The following is a 19,504-nucleotide window of genomic DNA, read 5'->3' as shown; positions in this document are numbered from 1 at the left end:
CATAGTTATGTCTGATGATGCAGTGGCTGCAGTGGTTCCCAAACTGGTCCTTCCTTCAGATGCTCTGGACTTCACCTCCCAGAATTATTAACTGTTGACCCAACTTGGTGGGATGTCTGGGAGTTAAAGTAAAAAATACCTGGAAAACCAAAGTTTGGGAACTGATGTGATAGAAGAATTCGAAGGATCTCAAAACCAAGCCAGGCATTTTGTATTTGTGTGGGCCAAGTTCTTACATCATCAGACATAACTATGATGATGGACTGCTATCATTGTTGCTACCTCTGATGATGCTACCCTCTTGCCCATATACAAAAAACTTTATTACAGCCATTTGGCCAGCACATATAAATTATACCTTTTCAAGCCTGGATAGGCCCCAGTTGAAAGGTTTCCAAAGTGCTGCAGATCACGGCAGAGAGGACATACATGGACCCTCTCCGTGGATGTGTTGCTGCAAAACATCGGTTAAGCCATGGAAATTGGAGCAAGTTGCTGGTCTGCTACCTGAGCTGGAGATGTGCCTACAATTATTTCTCCTCCCCGAACTACAAATTCCAAGATTCCACAGAAGGGAACTGTGACAGTTAAAAGTGGTATCAAAATGTTATAATTATTTAATGTGAGTACACCCAAGACCAGTGAAAGGAGCCATGACAAAGTAGTATCAGACTCTGTGTAGTGCATATACATTCAAGCAAGAAAAGACAGGCATGTTTTGGGGAAAGTGTGGAGGTTATTTTTTCAATATGCAATAGGATTCTTCTTAGTTTTTTGTGGATTTTTCAGTCTCTGTGGCCATCTTCTAGAAGAGTTTATTCCTGGCGTTTCACCAGCGTCTGTGGCTGGTATCTTCAGAGAATGCTGGCATAGAAGTAACAATCTCTGAAGATGCCAGCTGGCGAGATGTCAGGAATAAATTCTTCCAGAATATGGCCATAGCCTGAAAAACTGACAAAAAACTATGGACGCCTGCCATAAAAGCCTTCGTCTTCACATAGGATTCTTCTTGTTGACATAAGGGCAGAGCAAGGATGCTGGGCCCTTAATATTTCTGATCAGATTCGCCAGAGGAGTCGAAACCCAAGAAACCCAAACCCCGCAAAACGGTGAGAAGGAAAGAAAGAAAAGACCAAGGCAGGAGGCATCTTACAAAGATGTTTTGAACCATACCAAAATTAAGTGATACATAGAGGAGGAGGAAAAAAACAACAAACCAAACAAACGAAAATATAAAAAGAGCATTACATACTCGGAGGCTGCTGTTGTCAATGATGGTTGGTTGTTCTTTTTTTTTTGTTTGTTTGTTTTTCTGTTTTTGTACAGGGATTATGTTGGAAGCTGGAATATACATCCTGCGGACAAAGTGCAAAAATATTACATGCTCAGAGGCCAAGCATGACGCCTGGAAGTGGCCAGTGGCAAGATGGAACGGGGGCCACCGTCGCCCTCCATTCCTCCCCAGACGAAGAAGGGAAGGGACCCCTCGGCCCCGATCTTGAGGAAGGGTCTTCCGGCAAACCTCCCACCCAAAGGTGCCTCTCGGGAAGCGGAGGGAGAGGCGAGGCCAAAGCACCCAGGTGGCCGTGATTCGTGACGGAAGACGACAAGCAAGGTTTCTTTCCCCTTTCACATATCTTCCCCCCCTCAGCACCAACCCTGACCCCTAAATCCAGGCCTTCTGGAAAAATGGCCTGTTGACCGGCAGACCCAGTGAAGTCCGGAGTCTAGCTGACAGCGAGAATAAATCGCTTTGGTCCTCTTTTTTTAAAAAAGGAAAAGGAAAAACTTGAATAAGCACTGGACGAAATTTGTAATGTTCCCAAATTCCGAGTCTAGGATTACAGTTGGCCCTCCACATTTGTGGCGTTGACTTTTGCAGATTTGATTATTTGCCATTTTGATTAATACGTTCTCTCTAGAAATCTTTATGTCCTCCAGCGCAACTCTGCCAAAAATTGACCATAGAGTTGTGCTGGAGAAATTAGTTTTTTGTGGGTTTTTCAGGCTATGTGGCCATGTTCTAGAAGAGCTAATTCCTGATGTTTCGCCAGCATCTGTTGGGAATAAACTCTTCTAGGACACGGCCACATAGCCTGAAAAACCCACAAAAAACTATTGATGCCGGCCATGAAAACCTAGAAGTTCCTAGAGAAAACACTTCTCTAGGCATCTGTAGGTCCTCCAGCATGATTCTATGATCAACAGATGTTGACTATAGAGTTGCACTGGAGGACCTGGAGATTCCTAGAAAGGTGTTCTCTCTGGTAAAAAGAATAGTGCGTTTTTTTCCACATTCACAGGGGGTCCTTCGCCTCTAATCCCAGCGAATGTGGAGGGACCACTGTATTATATTTTAAACCTCAACCTATAATTTCATTCTGGGCATAAAATCCTACACAGAGGAGGAGACTGAGCATCCCTTTATGCTCACAGAGTTATGCAGTGGATGCTCAATGCCGCTGTGTGAATGAATTCGCAACGTCGCACAACTGAACGCACAACTATATGCCGGTGGAGGTCTGCATGTGCAATGCACAATTGGCAACACACACCTGGGCACACAATGCACATACACAAATGCACATGTGCAGGAGCACCGCATGCGCGACTCTACTTCCACAACCTGGAGACTGAATATAGACATTCAGCGCTGGACAAAAAATATTTGACTGCATCTATAGGGGAACTTAGGCATGCATAAGGCACCAACAGGACTGTGGCTGATATATGTAACTTCTCTCCTGTCGTCTTATAATTGTTGTTTCGGAGCATAATTTTTGGATTTCGGGGGTCTCTGAACTGGAAGAAGGAGTGGGTAGGCAAGTGCTTAGACTCAACTAAAATCAAATTTTAAAAAATATACTTCCAGTTGGGTGCATTTCATTCCTGCCAAAGTCACATATTTTCTGATTTGGATGGAGTGGGAAAGGAACTGGTTACTGATCACCTTCACAGTTTTGTTGTTGTTGTTTAAAAAAGATATCTATTGAGGTGTTTCATCTCAACTTCACAATTCATGCAGAGTTTTGGACTTTGGGACTTGGGAACCGAGTTGGTTGCGTGATAAAACGGCCAACCCAGGAGAGCCGTCACACAACAAGGTGTGTGGATTTTTCTCCCCTCCTCTTGTGTCGCAAGAGGAGCCTCCCTTCCAGAATTGTGCCATGCGCACCTACACACCACATCCCATCCATGAAGATTTGGCGAGGAATCCTCCAAAGGAACCTGATCCCATCCTGTCTGGTCCGGGGAGAGCTGGAGGGCCGTTCCCATTCTGCCATGCCACACAGCTTAAGTGTTATACAAGCAAAGAATTTTGGCCAAAACCCAAAAACATTACCCAGGAAAAACAAAGAAAGGAAAGAAAAGGCAAACTGTGAGTGATACTCAATCTCTTTTTGTTTGTTTCTTCTTGTCTTTTGTTGGTTCTTCGGTGAAAAGACTTGGAAGTTTGTCGCAGGACAGTTCAAAAAAAAGGACCGCCGTCTTGGCCTTCCGTGGTCGCGTTGGCCGTCCGCTTCGTGACTTCCCCCGTCTCCGTACACGCCTTTGTGTGTGTGTGTGTTTAAATTATTAATCTGTTAATAATAATATTTTTTGTATTTTTTTCTCCAAACAAGACAGTCTCGAGTTAGATGAAAAAGTTAATAAACAAAATGGCAACTCCAATGTTTAACAAGATCACCATGACTACCAGGATGGGAGCCGAACCCTGGAGGAGAGAAAGGAGGGATGAAAAGAAAGAAAGAAAGAAAGAAAAAAGGCACAGATGAACTGATGAAAAAGTCACAGAGAAAGGCTTGGAAGTTTTGGGACTACAGATCCCATAATCCCCCCCGATTATGGGAATTATGGGATTATGGGAAAGACAGTCCGAAACATCTGAAGGACCAAAGCATCTCTCCAAAATTCGCTTTTTTGGAGACAAGGCTCAGACTGAAGTAGAGTTTTGCTCTGGATTTTCATTGCATAATTGAGACAGTAATGATTAATCCTCTGTTGCCCCATTTTTTCAGCTGCTTTTAAAATGTCCCAGTTTCTTTCTCCTCCTCCCACTTTCCCCCTTTGTCCTCAGTTTTTCTCCGTTGCTGCAAGTTCAAACATTGTTTGCATTCAATTAACCCAACAGCGGTTCCAGGTTTTGGTTCCAGGATCCTGCCTGGATACCAAAATCTATGGATACTCAAGTCCCATTATAAACAATGGCATAGTAAAATAGTATCCCTTATATAAAATGGCATCTTAAAATATTTTCAAACCATGGATGGATGAATCAGTGGATAAAGAATCTGTGGATATGGAGGGCCGACTGTCCATATTGGCTGCCTGTGCTGATCATGTGCAACAGATGTCAAAAATGCAAACGGTGCATGGGCAATGTACGAAAAGGGATATTAATGTCAACACCCTGAAGGATCCTTTTTCTTCCCTCTCTCTCTCAGATCTGGTTTCCCACACATCTGGCTTTGTGCAATTACAATAATCTGTCCAAGAGCTGTGACTGCCAGACCAAAGCAAAACACAATGCCAACCGCATCTTCTTCATAAACTAATTGCAAACGCCCTGCAGAAAGAGTCCTCCGTGCAAGAGCTGAGTTGCTTTGTGACTCAGAGCCCTTTCACGCTACATAACCACTGTTCTATATTCCACTTTTAATAGCCATGGCTCCATCTTATTGAATCCTGAGGTTTGTAGTTTGGTGAGGCACTAGAGCTCCCCAGCTGAGAACTCTAAATACCTCTCCCAAAATGACTTATTATTATTATTATTAGGATTAGGATTGTGGACTCCACCTGCATCAAACCGCCTTCCACCACTGTCTTAAACTCAGTTTTAACATCTCAAGAAAGATACTGTTTGGTGACCCTTCACTGGCACATTCCTCAAAATAACTTAAAAAAAAATTAAGTTTAATGAGGTTTCCAATTATGTATGAATTGCTAGTGAACAACAAGTCCAGGCATGTTGTCCAAATTGTTTGTAACTTAAAAGGGTTAGTTTCATTTTACATGCTTGCTGAAGCAGCATTTTAATGCAATATGTTATCCGAAGGAGTATCACTCCAGATAAGGGGGAAACAGACAAAAGAAAAGTGCATCTATTCCCCCCTCCTTGTTAATAAATTAAAACCTGTACAGAGTAATGTTTAATTTTAATTGAAACGAGATGAGCTTTCAGTTAAAATAACTTTTAACATCCATGCCTGAAGAAGAAGCCTGTAAGGTTCAAAAGCCTGTATAGTGTATTTGGTGCCTTTGGGTTGGCCGAATAACAGTATCGACATAATGTCTCCCCCCCCCCCCCAATATTGCTATATTTTCTTGCAACACAGCTACCGCCAGATATAAGATTATCTCAAAGTGGTGCCGAATCCAGCTGCACCAGCAGACCAGTCTTCATTTTAGCTAGTTAGCTGTTTTTTTCTTTATGTGCCCCTATCAATTCCTCCTCCTCATCCTCCTTTGCTTCTTCTACAATGAGAAAATACAGCAGCCACTCCAAAAGCAAATAGACCAAGGCTTGGAATGGTACCAGGAGCGTTTGGCAGAGGTCCGGTGAGAGGCTTGCTAATATTCATGACTCACTTGATCCAAAAGCCTCTACAGCATTTTCCCTTTCAGTCTCTACCTCCCTTAGACCATGTCTTTTGCTGGAGATCCAACAGCAGTCGCAGCAATTGGACCTCTGAATGTTGCTCATGTCTTTGGGTTTTGCAGAGGAACAGGGCTGCAAACCTCTCTAACTCATATCCATGCTTGCCCTTCTGGGAACCCAGCCTGCATCCCACCCTGGGGAGAGTCTGTTTCTGCCTCCAGGAGACCCATCTGGGAAAGCGCAAGTGACATTTCGCATGCAGCACAACTTCGGCATCAGAGTCTGACTCGCTTGGCTTTTTCAACATTTTGCAAATGTCACTTTGGGTACTCCACTGGGAGGGCAACTTTTAATGGCCTACAACATCTCAGCGGCACGGTAAGGCTGCCAAGTTAAACAGCAAGCTGCTGTTATCCATATATATTTAACACTTTCCCTTTCCAAAAATAAAAAAAGATAAAATACTGCAAATCGCCACCACTTCCCCCACCAGAAGCAACCGCAACCACAATAGTTGGAGACGGAAAGAGGCCATCTAACCAGAGCAACAGAAACTGAAAATTGTACAGCAAAATTAAAGTGAGAGGAATGGATTCGTCTCCTTCATATCTTGTGGACTGATGTTCAAAAAAATCCTGTTTTAAACTTCTTTGGGGTCTCTCGGTGTGGGCTGCCTGGTCCGTATTATCCAAGGCCCCAAGATTTTAGGGTCAAAACCTGAGACCTAAAGATGACCCTCTGTAATGTTCCAAGGAACAAACCTTGGTGATGTCCGTATGCAGGATAAATTAAGCATTATGCAAATCTGGACAGAGCATGCCAGTCAAATAAAGAAATATGCTGTCTACTGTATATACTCATGTATAGGTCTAGAAATTGTAGTCAAAAAATTGACCCCCAAAACAGAGGGCGACTTATCCATGGGTCAATGTTAGTACTGTACTTTAACTCTTATTTTAAAAAAGGAACCATGTACTGGTGAAAGGCAAAGTATAATCTGTCCTGGAAGCACTGACCCTCTCTCATCCATCCAGCTTTTAGGATGAGTACAAACAGTTATGCCTTCTGGGATTTTACAAGTTGTTTGGCATTGTTTTCCTTGCATCATCCTTTAGAACCTTCATCACATGACCCTGTTTTACCCTCAACTTATCCATGGGGCATATCAAAATCCATAATTTTGGCATCAAAACCTGCCCTTGACTTATACATGAGGCCGACTTATAGTCAAGTGGAGGGAAGTATTTTTGTATCTGCACTATCTGGACCACTAATGGAGCAAGCAGGGTGCAAGAGTTGTGATGTGCACCAATATGGCACTTTGCAGGAGAGCAAGGAGAGTTCTGCATTACCCAACAGAGCCATGGGTAATGCAGAACAGAGGGCAAAGTCATGGGTGCCCTATGCCTGGGTGGGGAAATGTCCCGCTTTTTTGTAGTGCACTGCTTTGTGCATAAAGCCAGGGATATTTTGTGTGATCCTCCATTATGTGGTGGGAGCCCTGTTTGTGCAATGGGATGTCTTGCAAGGTACCCTGTTGTGCATCATTACAATTCTTTAACATAGGGTGCATCTACACTGTTTAAATAATGCAGTTTGACACCACTTTACACGCTGTGGCTCCCTCCTACGGAATCATGGGATTTGTTGTTTTACAAGGTCTTTAGACTTCTCTCCCAAGAGTGCTGGCGCCTCGCAAAACAACAACCCCAGGATTCTATAGGATGGAGCCATAGCAGTTAAAGTGGTGTCAAACTGTAATATTTCAATAGTGTAGACACACCCACACTTTTAAGTTGTGTCAGTGATGTAGTTCTGTCATTGTTAAGTTACACCTCAAGCCTGTGATGGAGTATCTTGGTCTTCATTTGCAAGGAATTTGTCTTCAGAGATGCTCAGAGTTTTGGGTTCTTCAATAATTTACTTCAGGAAATGTAAAGCTAAGCAGTGACGGTGACAGGCACAAGGTAAACGAAGACAAAACTGTCAACTGCATCAAAAGCCTTCTTAGATCAAAAGTGTTTTTACAAGGCCACTGTTTAGGAGGATCATTGTATCCTGTTGTTGTAGATGGAGAAGGCAATTTATATATCAGTTTTGCAAAAGACGAGTTCACTCAGAAATGATAAAGAGTTCAATCAGTGTGTTTCTGCCTAATTTTTTCACTTTGCACATCTGACACTTTGCTACCAGTCATTCCCATTGATTCCCATTTTTAATTTCAAACCTAGGGTCCTAAAAGTATAGCACTGTGATTCCACTTTAAGTACCATGCAACACCCTACGGCATTTACAGTTTAGGAAGAGGTACTTAGCATTCTCAGACCTAGAAGTCTAGTGTCTCACTGAACTACAAACCTCAGGATTTCACAGACTTAAAGTGATGTTATCATGGGTTTTTTGGGGGCTGAGAGTGTCACCTGCTGGGTTTCCACAGCTGGCATTCAAATCCAGATCTCCAGAGCCATAATCCAATGCTCAAAGTATGCCACACTGGGTTGTGTTTCATTTATTTTTTTAAACTTTTGTCTGCTTTTAAATGATTTTATAGTAAGTGGGGTCAGTAGTGCAGTGCACAATGGTGTGGTATCCCTAGTGTGGTGCCACTATGTGGTTTGCATTGTGGTGACCTTAGTGTAGTGCCACTCCATTGTGCTGTCCTTAATGCACTGCCACTGTGTTGTGTGTTCCGCAGTGCAATGGCAGTGACACTGCATTGTGGTGCCCACAGTGTAGTGGCACTGCATTGTTGGGTCAGTAGTGCATTGCCAGTGCATTGTGGTGCCCATAGTGCAGTGCCACTCCGTTGTGGTGTCCGTAGTGCACTGCCATGGCATTGTATAGCACATGACACAAGATAGGGCAATAGTTCCTCATGCACATCATGTTACAGCTCGCCATTCAACACTCCTGGACCTGAGCTTCTGCAGCCCCCTCAGTCATTCTCACAAGGAACTGAATGGATCAAGTGTGAGGTGAACACACTTTCTACCTCTTTTCAGGGCATTCTCTGAAGATCCCAGCCACAGAGAACACCTCTACAGCACTATATAAATAAAGAATAAGGATAATAACACCTGTCTAGGAATCTCTAAGTCCTCCAGAACAACTCTGCGGTTCACATCTGCCAGAAGTTGACAAAAGACTCAGACCAGACCTGCAAATGCCTAGACAAGCATTTTCTCTAGTAAGCTCTCATTCTTCCAATGCAACTCTATTGGCAGCTTCCAGCAGAGTTGCACCGGAGGACATCGAGATTCCTAGAGAGAACATATTAAATCAAATCCACAAATAATCAAATATGCAAAAGTCAAAGCCACAAATGCAGGGGGGCAACTGTAGTTTTGCATTCTGAACTCACATTTGAAGCCTTTTCAAGTACGCTAAGGACAAAGAAGGAAAGGAGGAGGAAGAGAGAGAAACCAGGGCAGTTTAAAAGCAGCTGAAAAAGTGGGATGGCAGAGAATTAATCAGGACTGTCCCTGACAATTTGGAACAGCTGGAAGGTATGCATTTCTACCTATTTCACACATATATGCACAAGAACATGCCAAACGCACTTACCGCGCCGGATTTGAGCTCGTCCCCATTTTCCTCCTCTGATTCTAGTGCAACAGGTAAGGATTTCTGTGGCGGGGAGCAGGTCAAGTCCCACCTCAAGAGCCGGGGCTCCCCTTTTTCCCCAAACCTCAGACTGTCTAGTTTCTGCACGGTCGGTTCGGCAGAAGAAGCGGGCCTGAAGTTCTCCTTGTTTTGGGATTTGGCTCTCAGTCTCTGGACCCCAAAGCTCCGCTCGTCCCCGTGGTAATCCTCCGCATGGCTCCGGCTGGGCCCCACTTTGCTATAGTGTCTTTTTTGGGAGTGCATCTCTTGCATATAAGAATCCATCCTCATGAGAGGCTTCATCTCCATCTCGTAGTTGCTCAGCTTCTCCTCGTCCATCTCCATGAGCTTGTTGCTTCCGGAGCCATGGTGGTGAGGACGGTGGTGAGTCCATGAAACCGTGGAAGGGGGGTCCGCCCAACGTTCCCGCTGTTTGTGGTTCGAGGCTGCCACGTGTTTGTGCCCACCGCTTCGACCCCGGTAGTCTTCGGACGGGGCCACGGATTGGCTGGTGCGCAGCGCCCCGCCCCTGACGCCATGGGCCCCACCCTCCTTGTCTTCAGCCCAGCTGTTGGGTCTCATATAGTCCCTACCGCGGCCTTCCAGCAACATCTGGATCTCCCCACCCCTCTCTTCGTCCATGCAAACCTGCCTGGAGAAGTGGGCGCTCTTGTTCCGGCAGGAGGGACCCAGGGGCGGCGTGGAGGAAGGGCTGGCGGGGAAGCTTTGCAAGGGGCTGTCATCAGGAGTGAGGTCGGAAGGAGTGGTTCCTTTCCTGTACAGCTCCGGGCTTTCTTGTTGGAGGGGGGTCCCCGTGGAAAGGACCTCGATATCGTCGCTTGAGTTTTGGAGCTTCGGCCTCTGGCACTCTAGCCCTGGAGAGAAAGGCGGAAGGGAAAGCAAACAAATAAAGGATGCAACAAAAATAAACTAGCAACTGATCCCCTGCTATTCTGTTCCTGAATGGTTTTGTCAGGTAGTACAACCTCTATTATAACCCATAGAATAGATAAACCTCTATCTAAGAAGCTACCAGTCCTGAAACATAGCAAAATCAGGACTCTGCAAATGCAAATGCATTCTCTGAAGATGCCAGCCACAGATGCTGGTGAAAGATCAGGAATAAACTCTTCTAGAACATGGCCACATAGTCCAAAAAAGCCACAAAAATCTCAGCCTTGCATCCTTTCATAGGTTGGTAAAATGAATACCCAGCTTGTTGGGGGCATTTGGCTTACACACTGCAAACTGCTCAAGGGCTGCTAGTTCACTGATAATCGGTACAGAAAAGTGCTATTGCTTTATTCTCTCATCTACCCAGGCTTTAGTATGGTCACAGTTGTGCCTGCTGGAATTTTGTAAGTTCTTTGGCCCTATGTTTTACCCTCAACTTAACCACGGGTCATATCGAAATCCTTGGGCACAACCATCCATACCTGACACAGAGAAAATAGAATGCTTGGTAAACTGCAACTTTACTATAATAATGTAAGCCGCACTGTTAGCCTTTTGGCCGAAGACCTGAGTTGATTTATCTATGGGTCAATGTACATACTGTATTTTAAATCTTATTTTTGTAAAAAAGGAACCATCTCTCCAGGAAACGGCAAGAATGTTATCTGTAGTGGAAGCACTGGTCCTCCTCCATTCTCTCATCCATCCAACCTTTAGTATGAACACAAACAGTTATGCCTGCTGGAATTTTGTAAGTTCTTTGGCATTGTTTTTCTTTGCTTCATGCTTTAGATCAGTGATTCCCAAACTTTAGTCCCCCAGGCGTTTTGGATTTCAACTCCCAGAAACCCCAACCAGCTTGCCAAACAGTCAAGAATTCTGGGCACTGAAGTCCAAAACATCTGAGGAAAAAAGCTTGAGGACACTGCTTTAGATCCTTTGTTGCATGCCCCTAAGTTTTACCCCTGACTTATCCACAGGTCATATCAAAATCCATAATTTTGGCCCCAAAACCTGCTGAGGTCGACTTATAGTCGAGTATATATGGTTTTTTAGTTCTGGAGGGGTACCTGAGCAAAGCATTTCAGAGACCTATTTCTGGATGATCTTGGCAGATCTTGGGGAGAAAGTGAGGTTTCCATGTCAGGCACCTTGTCTCCAGTGGTAGTGAATCCCTAAACCATTTAGATCAGTGCTTCCCAAACTCTGATCCTACAGATGTTTTGGATTTTAGCTCCCACAATTCCTGACAGCTGGCCAAGTTAGCTGGGACTTCTGGGAGATGAAGTCCAAAACGCCTGGAAGACCAGAGTTTGGGAATCACTGATTTAGATCATATTTGTAGTTGGCATTTATGATTCTGCAACTGAAAGATGGAAACATATTTTTGTAGGTCTATTGAGCTGCATAATGGCACAGATCATTTTAGTAGTGAGTTCACTAGGATGGTGAATTTGCATGCTGGGCATGCACATCACAAGCCAAGGCTGGGTAAGTTCCTTTATTCAACTATGAAATTCCCACAGCAAGCAAGTGAGAAACTAAGCCCTAGTCACTGGCTCACATAAAACCTGCTTCTATATACCTAGCATAAGGCACTTTGAGGGAGTGAAAAAGACTCACCAAGCAAATCGATAAAGCATCGCATCATTCTTTTCTTTTGCTGAAAGCAGCCAAGTCATCACATTTCTAATATTATTATTATTATTATTTCCATTTTAATGAGTGTGTTAAATGGTCAAACCTTCAGGAGAGTGGGGGAAGAAACCTGATTTTTGGATAGCTGGGGAAAACGGAAGCAGTGAGCACAGTTGGAACAGGTGACAATATTTTATGTATTCTGGGACAGGGAAACTTCTGAAGAAGTGGGCAGGTTGAGGAGGCGGAAGGGGAAGGAGTGTGGCTAGTTACCAAGGCAATGCAAGACGGCAAGGGAGGAAGGAGTTACATCAGCCGAGTGGGCAATTCGGAAGAGAAAATGAGGAGAAAGCAATGAGAGATTTGGGGGAAATGGGCACAGAGGTATCAAGTGTGCTGCTTTTGCAAAGACGCTACGTGGCTGAACTCTCCCTGCCTTTTTTGAATGCTTTTGTAGTGTCAAAGACACTTGTGCCCCAGGGATCTGTCAGAAATGCATGTGGTACATGAATACCCAGTGTGATGTGTTAGGCTGGCATCCTATCAAGGATGTTGAAAAATTGAGCATGTCCAAAGGAGGGCCACCAAAATGGTGAAGGGCTCGGAAACCATGCCTTATGAGGAGCGACTTGGGGATCTGGGGATGTTCAGCCTGGAAAAGAGATGGCTAAGAGATGATATGATAGCCCTGTTTAAGTATTTGAAGGGATGTCATATTGAGGAGGGAACAAGCTTTTTTTCTGCTGCTCTAGAGACTAGAACATGGAGCAATGGATGCAAAAATAGGAAAATAGATTCCACCTAAACATTAGGAGGGACTTCCTGACAGTAAGGGCTGATCGACAGTGGAACACACTTTCTTGGAGAGTCACCTTCTTTGGAGGTCTTTAAACAGAGGCTGGATGGCCATCTCTCAGGGGTGCTTTGATTGTGAGTTCTTGTATGGCAGAATGGGGTTGGACTGGGTGGCCCTTGGGGTCTCTTCCTACTCTATCATTCTGATTCTATGAATACTATGTCCAGTTCTGGGCAGAATTCAAGAGGGATATTGGTAAGCTGGAGCATGTCCAAAGGAAGGTGACCAAAATGGTGAAAGATCTGGAAACCATGAAGCCCTCTGAGGAGTAGCTTAAGGAGCTGGGTATGTTTACCCAGGGGAAAAGAAGGTTAAGAGGGGACAGGATAGCCATGTTTAAATGTTTGAAGGGATGTCATATTGAGGATGGAGCAAGCTTGTTTTCTGCTACTCCGGGACTCTCTTTTGTAAAGTTTGCACTTAGACCCAAAGTGGCAACTCCACTGACCCGGGGACCCACCAGTGGACACTAGATTTTGTGGTATGACGTGTGCATTGATCATGTCATGCTTGTCACTTAGATGTGAATACTCTGTCCAAATTTAAAACAACATTAAAGACCAGTCTCTTCTGGCAGACCTATCTAGATCATTTTTCGATTGTGAATGTTAAATGTGGATTGTTTTAATATGAATACATCTTATTAGTCCTTTTAAACGTATGCGTGTTTTAACTGATGTGTTTTCAACTGATGTTGTTTTTTAGTTAATTGCTGGTGTTCTCCACCTCAATCCATTCTTACTTACAGGCAAGTAAGAAATGATGATGATGATGATGATGGTGGTGGTGGTGGTGGTGGTGGTTTTCCTTCATTCTTTTTCCCTGCATAGAAACATGAGTGTCTACACATGAATCCCAGTGTGTTAAAAAAATATCTGCCGCAGGTTTTCAAATCTACCTTTGGAGTCATTTTTGGCATTGCTCCGCTGCTCTCTTCGTCTTGCTGAAGAACAAACTGTGTGGCTGGTTTATATGTTTACCTGCCGTCCCTGAACGAACCTGCTTCTATTATTATTTTTTTCCTTTTCCTTTTCAAATAAACCTGACAAATGCCTTGCCACAGCAGGGGAAACTGCGCAGAACATCACGTCGTCACATTAGAGGTCCCAGAAGGTGGCAGGGTGCTTTCAGCTCCACTTGCAAACTGTGCCAAAGCCTTGCCTTCTAAATCATTGCTTTAGCAAAAAGACACTGCTTCCCATTTCATTCTGGCAATGCAGATTTGCAAGAAATGGGTAAAGGAGACTCTATCCTTTCCTCTCCCCTCTATAGGGAAACCCAAATGTAATGCCACAAGTATTTAACACTGCAACTCTTATGCACTGTGGGTTTAAAGTAATGGGGGAAGGATTTTGGAAGCTGAAGTCCAAAACATCAGTCCAAAGCTTCTGCTCTCTAATCTAGAGTGTCAATGGCTCCTGGTGCTTTGGGTCTTCAAGATCTCTGAGGGAAATATTTTAAAAAACTGAGGTAAATGGATAGCCTTCTTTTAATCCTATGCTGAAGAGGCATCACACATCTTTTAAAACCTGGGACAGAGAAGCAGCTTGCATCCTCAGACTTATGATGGAAAGGATAAGAGGATGCCAGGGTGAGCTGGGATGAATAATTTGCTGACATTGACCAGACTTGGGTTGGCATCCCAGAATCTTGACTGTGTTAAAGGAAGACCAAGATGCTTGCAAATTGTGGCTATAAAGTGGAGAAAAACTTACTCTCGAGGGCCCAAAAGGAGAAGGAACAGCGATCCTGGCTCAATAGCTTTAGCAGGAAGACCAAGATGCTTACAAATTATGACCATTCAGGGAGGAAAACCTTAAGGGGTATCCATACTGCAGAATTAAAGCAGTTTGGCACCACATTGACTGCCGTGATTCTATGCTACAGAATTCTGAGATTTGTAGATAGGTAAGGCACTAGTGCTCTCAGGCAGTCCAGAATGAACATCTCATTAAATTCCAAATTCCTGGATAGAGTCATGGCAGTTAAAGTGGTGTCAAACTGCTTTAATTCTGCAGTGTGGATGGATACACCTCTAGTCTCAAGGGCTCAAAAGGAGACAGGACAGCAATCGAAGCTCAATGGCTGAGAGGGGAAAACTTAAATGCTTGCAAATTGTGGCCATAGGGAGAAAACACTTCATCTCAAGGACTCAAAAGGAGAAGGGACAGTGATCCTGGCTCAATAGCTGAATGGGAAGACCAAGGTGCTTGAAAATTGTGCAAATAAGGGAGGAAAAACCTAGGGTCCACACTGCAGAATTAGGTTCCACGCTGCAGGATTAAAGCAGTTTGACACCATGTTAACTGTCATGACTTTATCCTACAAAATCCTGGCATTTGTAGTTGGGTGAGAGTGCTGGTGCCTGACCAAACTAAAAATCCTAGGTTTGTATGATAGAGTTGTGGCAGTCGACTAGGCGTCAAACCGCTTTAATTCTGCAGTGTGGATTCAGCTCTAGTGTCAAGGATTCAGAAGGAGAGAGGACAGCAATCCTGGCTCAATAGCTGAGCAGGGAATGCTTGCAAATTGTGACCATAAGGAAGGAAAGACTTCAGTCTCAAGGACTCAGAAGGAGAAGGGACAGTGATCCTGGCTCGATAGCTGAGCAGGAGTGCCAAGGAGAGATTGATCGTTGTTACAGAAGAAATGGCAGGGACATGTCTGCCTTTGCCACACGGCACGACTTAAAAGAAGAATGAAGTCATTCTTGGGCCTGACAGGTACTCTGTGTGTGTGTATATGTGTCTTGCACTGACCGTTTTCCCTGTGCTGGAAGGAAGGCGAGAACTCTTTGGCAGTGATCCGGGCAATTCGAGCTTCTTCTTGGGCTTTCTGGGCCGCTGTCACGGATGCGTCCGCTTTGGCCCGGGAGTGGGATGTCCTGCGACAGATCAGGAGACACAAAAAAGCGAGAGGCAAAAGTCATTGCATTTTCCTAGCTTTCACTCCAGGATTTGCACACAATGCATTGTCAGTTTGTCTGAATCCACACCGCAGGATTAAAGCAGTTCGGCACCACATTGACTGCTGTGGTTCTATGCTACAGAATTTGTAGATAGGTAAGGCACCCGTGCTCTCAGGCAAACCAGGTTGAACATCTCACTACATTCCAAATCCCAGTAGAGAGTCATGACAGTGAAAGCGGTGTCAAACTGCTTTAATTCTACAGTGTGGATGGATACACCTCTAGTCTCAAGGGCTCAAAAGGAGATGGGACAGTAATCCAGGCTGAATAGTTGAGTGGGAAGACCATGATGCTTGCAAACTGTGGACATAAGAGAGGAAAAACTTTGGCGCCAGAAGCAAGAATGGCACAGGGATGATTTGGACCTCTGGGCCAAATCCAGCCCAGAAGTCACTGGACTCACACGAACCGTGGCTCAAAGGCAGCAACCCCAACCTCTGCATATTTTTCCTCTGCTTTATGGGAAATCAATGCGACTATAACACCCAGCAAATGTCTGGAGGCCAGGAGGAGGGAAATGGGGAACGAAGGGCATGATCAGTATCCGCAGCATCCTCGCTCCAAGTGTAAGCAGCCCAAGTAATTGCAAATAATCCCATTAATGTTCTGAAAGCATGCCTACTGCAAGAAAATGCAAAGGGAGAAAAAAAGCACTTAACGGCTGTTCGCATTTCTAGAGGCACTCCGTCGCTCATCTCCTTAATTCCCCTGTAAATGGCTTGATTTTATTTGCCTTGTAATTCAGGTTCCCTATCAGGACACATAACACACTTCCCAATCACATGTCACCCGCTTTGTGTGCCCTCCAAGCTGTTGAGGAAGCCAATTTCCTAGGATTGATTGATTGATTGATTAAAATATTCCTTTCCCACCCTCTGCTATGAGATCTCAGGTTGGCATCCTGTTAAAACATATAAGCGACAGAATAATTTAAATATGATAAAAGCAGATTAAACATAAGTATTAAGGGCCCATTCAGACTAACATGGCTATATCTTTGAAACGTAAGCGCAAACAGTTTTGGTGTACCTTAGGAAAATAGCTCTCCGTATCCATGGATTCAAACACCTATGGCTTGAAAATATTTTATAAATATATAAATTCCTAAAAGCAAGCCTTGATTTTTGGCCATTTATATAAGGGACACCATTTTAGTATCCATTGTACTTAATAAGACTTGAACATCCATGAATTTTGGGAACCGCAAGGGGAGGAACCAAACCCCAAGCATTTTAACTTTGTATGTTTTAAATTTTATATTTGTAATTATAGATAGATAGATAGATAGATAGATAGATAGATAGATAGATAGATAGATTTTAATTGTACGATTTTAATTGTTGTTTTAATGTGTTATATGTTGTTAGCCACCTTAGGTCCCACTTTGGGAGAAAGGCAGGAGAAAAATTAATTAATTAATTAATAAAATACCAAGGGCACACCAAACAACAATATGAAACCTGTTTGAAATGTAGCATAAAAGATCCAATAGACATATTTCATGCTAACACCAGCACCTTGAATTCTAACCGTCGAATGCAGAATTCCTCTCCTACCATGCGCCATAAACAAGAGAGCCATCACATTGTGGGAATGTCCCCGCATCAACCAAAGAGGCACGCTATCACACTGCAGAAAGCAATGCAAAAACACTGGGATCACTGCCAATTTGATAGGGAGGGAAATCCCTGGCCAACACAGAATTGTGAAGTCAGACAATTCCTGATCGGGAGCAAGTCGTGAAGGAAATGTTCACTCGGTGCAAATGCGCATCTTCCAACAATTTGTATCAGCCTGTGACTTCCAGAAGAAATCTGGAAACATCTTAACTGGCCAAGAGGTAACTCACATTTTAAACAGTTTGTCTGCTTGTTGTGCATATAAAGTGGATTTAAATCCAGGTCCAGGAGGAGGGGGGGTTGGATGATGATGATGATGATGATGATGATGATGATGATGGAGGAGGAGGAGGAGGAGGAGGAGGAGGAGGAATTGGAATTTATGCAAAAAGCATAATTTATCATCTGCGACGAACTGGTGGAAACATAAGCCTTAAAAAATTGTTGAAATGCCAAAGTAAAAAGATATGGGACTTTGCGATTCAAACTGATGAACAATCAGAACATAAGACGCTGGACATAATTGTGGTTGAGAAAAAAGGAAGATTAGATTATATATATACTAATCCCAGGGAACACAGAGTTGAAGACAAAGAGAGGGAAACGATTATGAAATATCAAGAGCTAGAAATACAAATGAAAAGTCAACTGGTTCTATGGTGATTCGTGCTCTGGGAGCAATCCCTAAAGGACTGATAAAATGTCTAGATGAAACCACTATAGTTAAGAGTCACAATAGCACAATTAACAAAGGTGGCACTATTTGGAAGGCAATGGCAACCCCCCTCTGAAGAAACTTGCCAAGAAAACCCCACGATAGTGTTGCCTTAGGGTCACTATAAGTCGGAAATGACTTGAAATCATCCAACAACAACAACAACAATAATAGTGAGAGAAAGCCGCAAACTGGGTATGTGTGTTGTGAAGACAATTTGGATCTGATTTGGGGGTTTGGCCTTGCATCATGTAAATAGGACATAGCAAACCTGGAGGGAATTTGGAGGAATTTGTCCATGTAGACAAAGCAGAAGCCTCTAACTGCCCTGTGATCCCTGGCAAACTGCACAGTTTGCAAAACAGAACGATGCATCTATCACTATCCTCCACAACAGAGTTTATCACACTAGGGCTAATTTTGGCATTAAAGAGAGATTAAAGCGCACTGAAAGCATCCTACAAATGAAGCGGAAATGGCGAGCAATTGTGCAAATGATTATCACATGAAAGTAATATCAGAAATACATTGTCCCTGAAATCTCAAAAGTAAAAAGAAGCGCGTTAATGCTTCTTTTTAATGGTGGGTTTTGTGTGACGTCGTGTGAAATCGTTTCGCATAATAACGCTATTTTTCTGGGATATTCATGGGATAAACTCCCGATCTCCTTCATGTGATAAATTCCTATGTCAGGGTAGGGTTGCAGGATGAGTTCTTTCAGGGAAATGACTAGGCCAGAGCTTGTCCCTTTGCTTTTCTACATGCAGAGAGGGTTTTTAAAAGGTGGGGAAATATCCAAATCTATGCTTTCCAAATCTCCCCTGCACTGGGCAATGGTACAACCCACGAGAGCTTGTTCCATACGATTTCCCCGCATGTCTAGATCAGCTTTCTCTTCCAGAGGAATCTAATGAGGACTTTTAAACCCCATGACTCTCCCTGAGGGGGTTTCCTCCAAAGCCGGAGCAACATTTCATCCGTGAAAGGAAGCACTTCATATACACGTTCCGGGCTGTTCATTTACTACAGCTGATGATCTTTTGCGATGAGGAGTTCACATAATATATGCCTGCAGGGCTAACGTCTAATGAATTGCAACTCTGATGACTTTGTAGCAGCAGGAAACCCTCTCCTTTCCATATGCAAGCAGTGGCGTGAAAGGTAACCTATTGTATTGGTCGGATTTCATTACTAAGCCAACATGAGATTCTAGGTTGAAGTACCTAAAATGCCCCTTTCCTGGGGCTCAAATTGTGGCATGATTCTGGCTAACCAAGCAACACATTTTTCATAAAGGCTGGTACATATACCTCATTATTATTATTATTATTATTATTATTATTATTAATATTATTATTCCTTTATTTATATAGCACTGTAAATTTACACATCAAGCATCCATGCTATCTGTTTTATTCATTTTGAAACTTTGGAAATGTGAAATTTATAGACTTCTATTGTGAGTCTGGGCTTATAATTCTTTCATTTGCACATCTTTCTTTGACCACTGACAGAAAAATAAATTAGAGCGCTCGCTGGTTGGTTGAGAACC

General features: G+C 43.6%; 1 protein-coding gene across 5 annotated transcripts in view; it reads right to left on the bottom strand.

Annotated features, from left to right (window-relative positions):
• The window catches only part of JPH3 (junctophilin 3), an 87,408-nt gene that overhangs the window by 11,209 nt on the left and 56,695 nt on the right, over window positions 1-19,504 (bottom strand). For 3 of the 5 annotated variants that reach the window (XM_089476744.1, XM_089476746.1, XM_089476745.1), the window contains exons 3-5: window positions 15,410-15,534; window positions 9,164-10,077; window positions 638-3,715 (exon numbers count right to left, since the gene is read on the bottom strand). In XM_089476744.1, the coding sequence (XP_089332870.1) occupies window positions 3,635-3,715; window positions 9,164-10,077; window positions 15,410-15,534 (1,120 nt within the window). In that variant the 3' untranslated portion in view covers window positions 638-3,634. Of the gene's footprint in view, window positions 1-637; window positions 3,716-9,163; window positions 10,078-15,409; window positions 15,535-19,504 lie in introns of those variants that run through there. The other 2 variants (XR_016271703.1, XR_016271702.1) reach the window with 1 other exon arrangement.

The sequence above is a fragment of the Sceloporus occidentalis genome, unplaced genomic scaffold, assembly GCF_023333645.1.
Source record: "Sceloporus occidentalis isolate IW3139 unplaced genomic scaffold, rSceOcc1.0.p SCAF_10, whole genome shotgun sequence".
NCBI classification, from domain to species: Eukaryota; Metazoa; Chordata; class Lepidosauria; order Squamata; family Phrynosomatidae; genus Sceloporus; species Sceloporus occidentalis.
The sequence above is the reverse complement of the archived record's forward strand: the minus strand, read 5'-3'. Positions and strand labels throughout refer to the sequence as shown.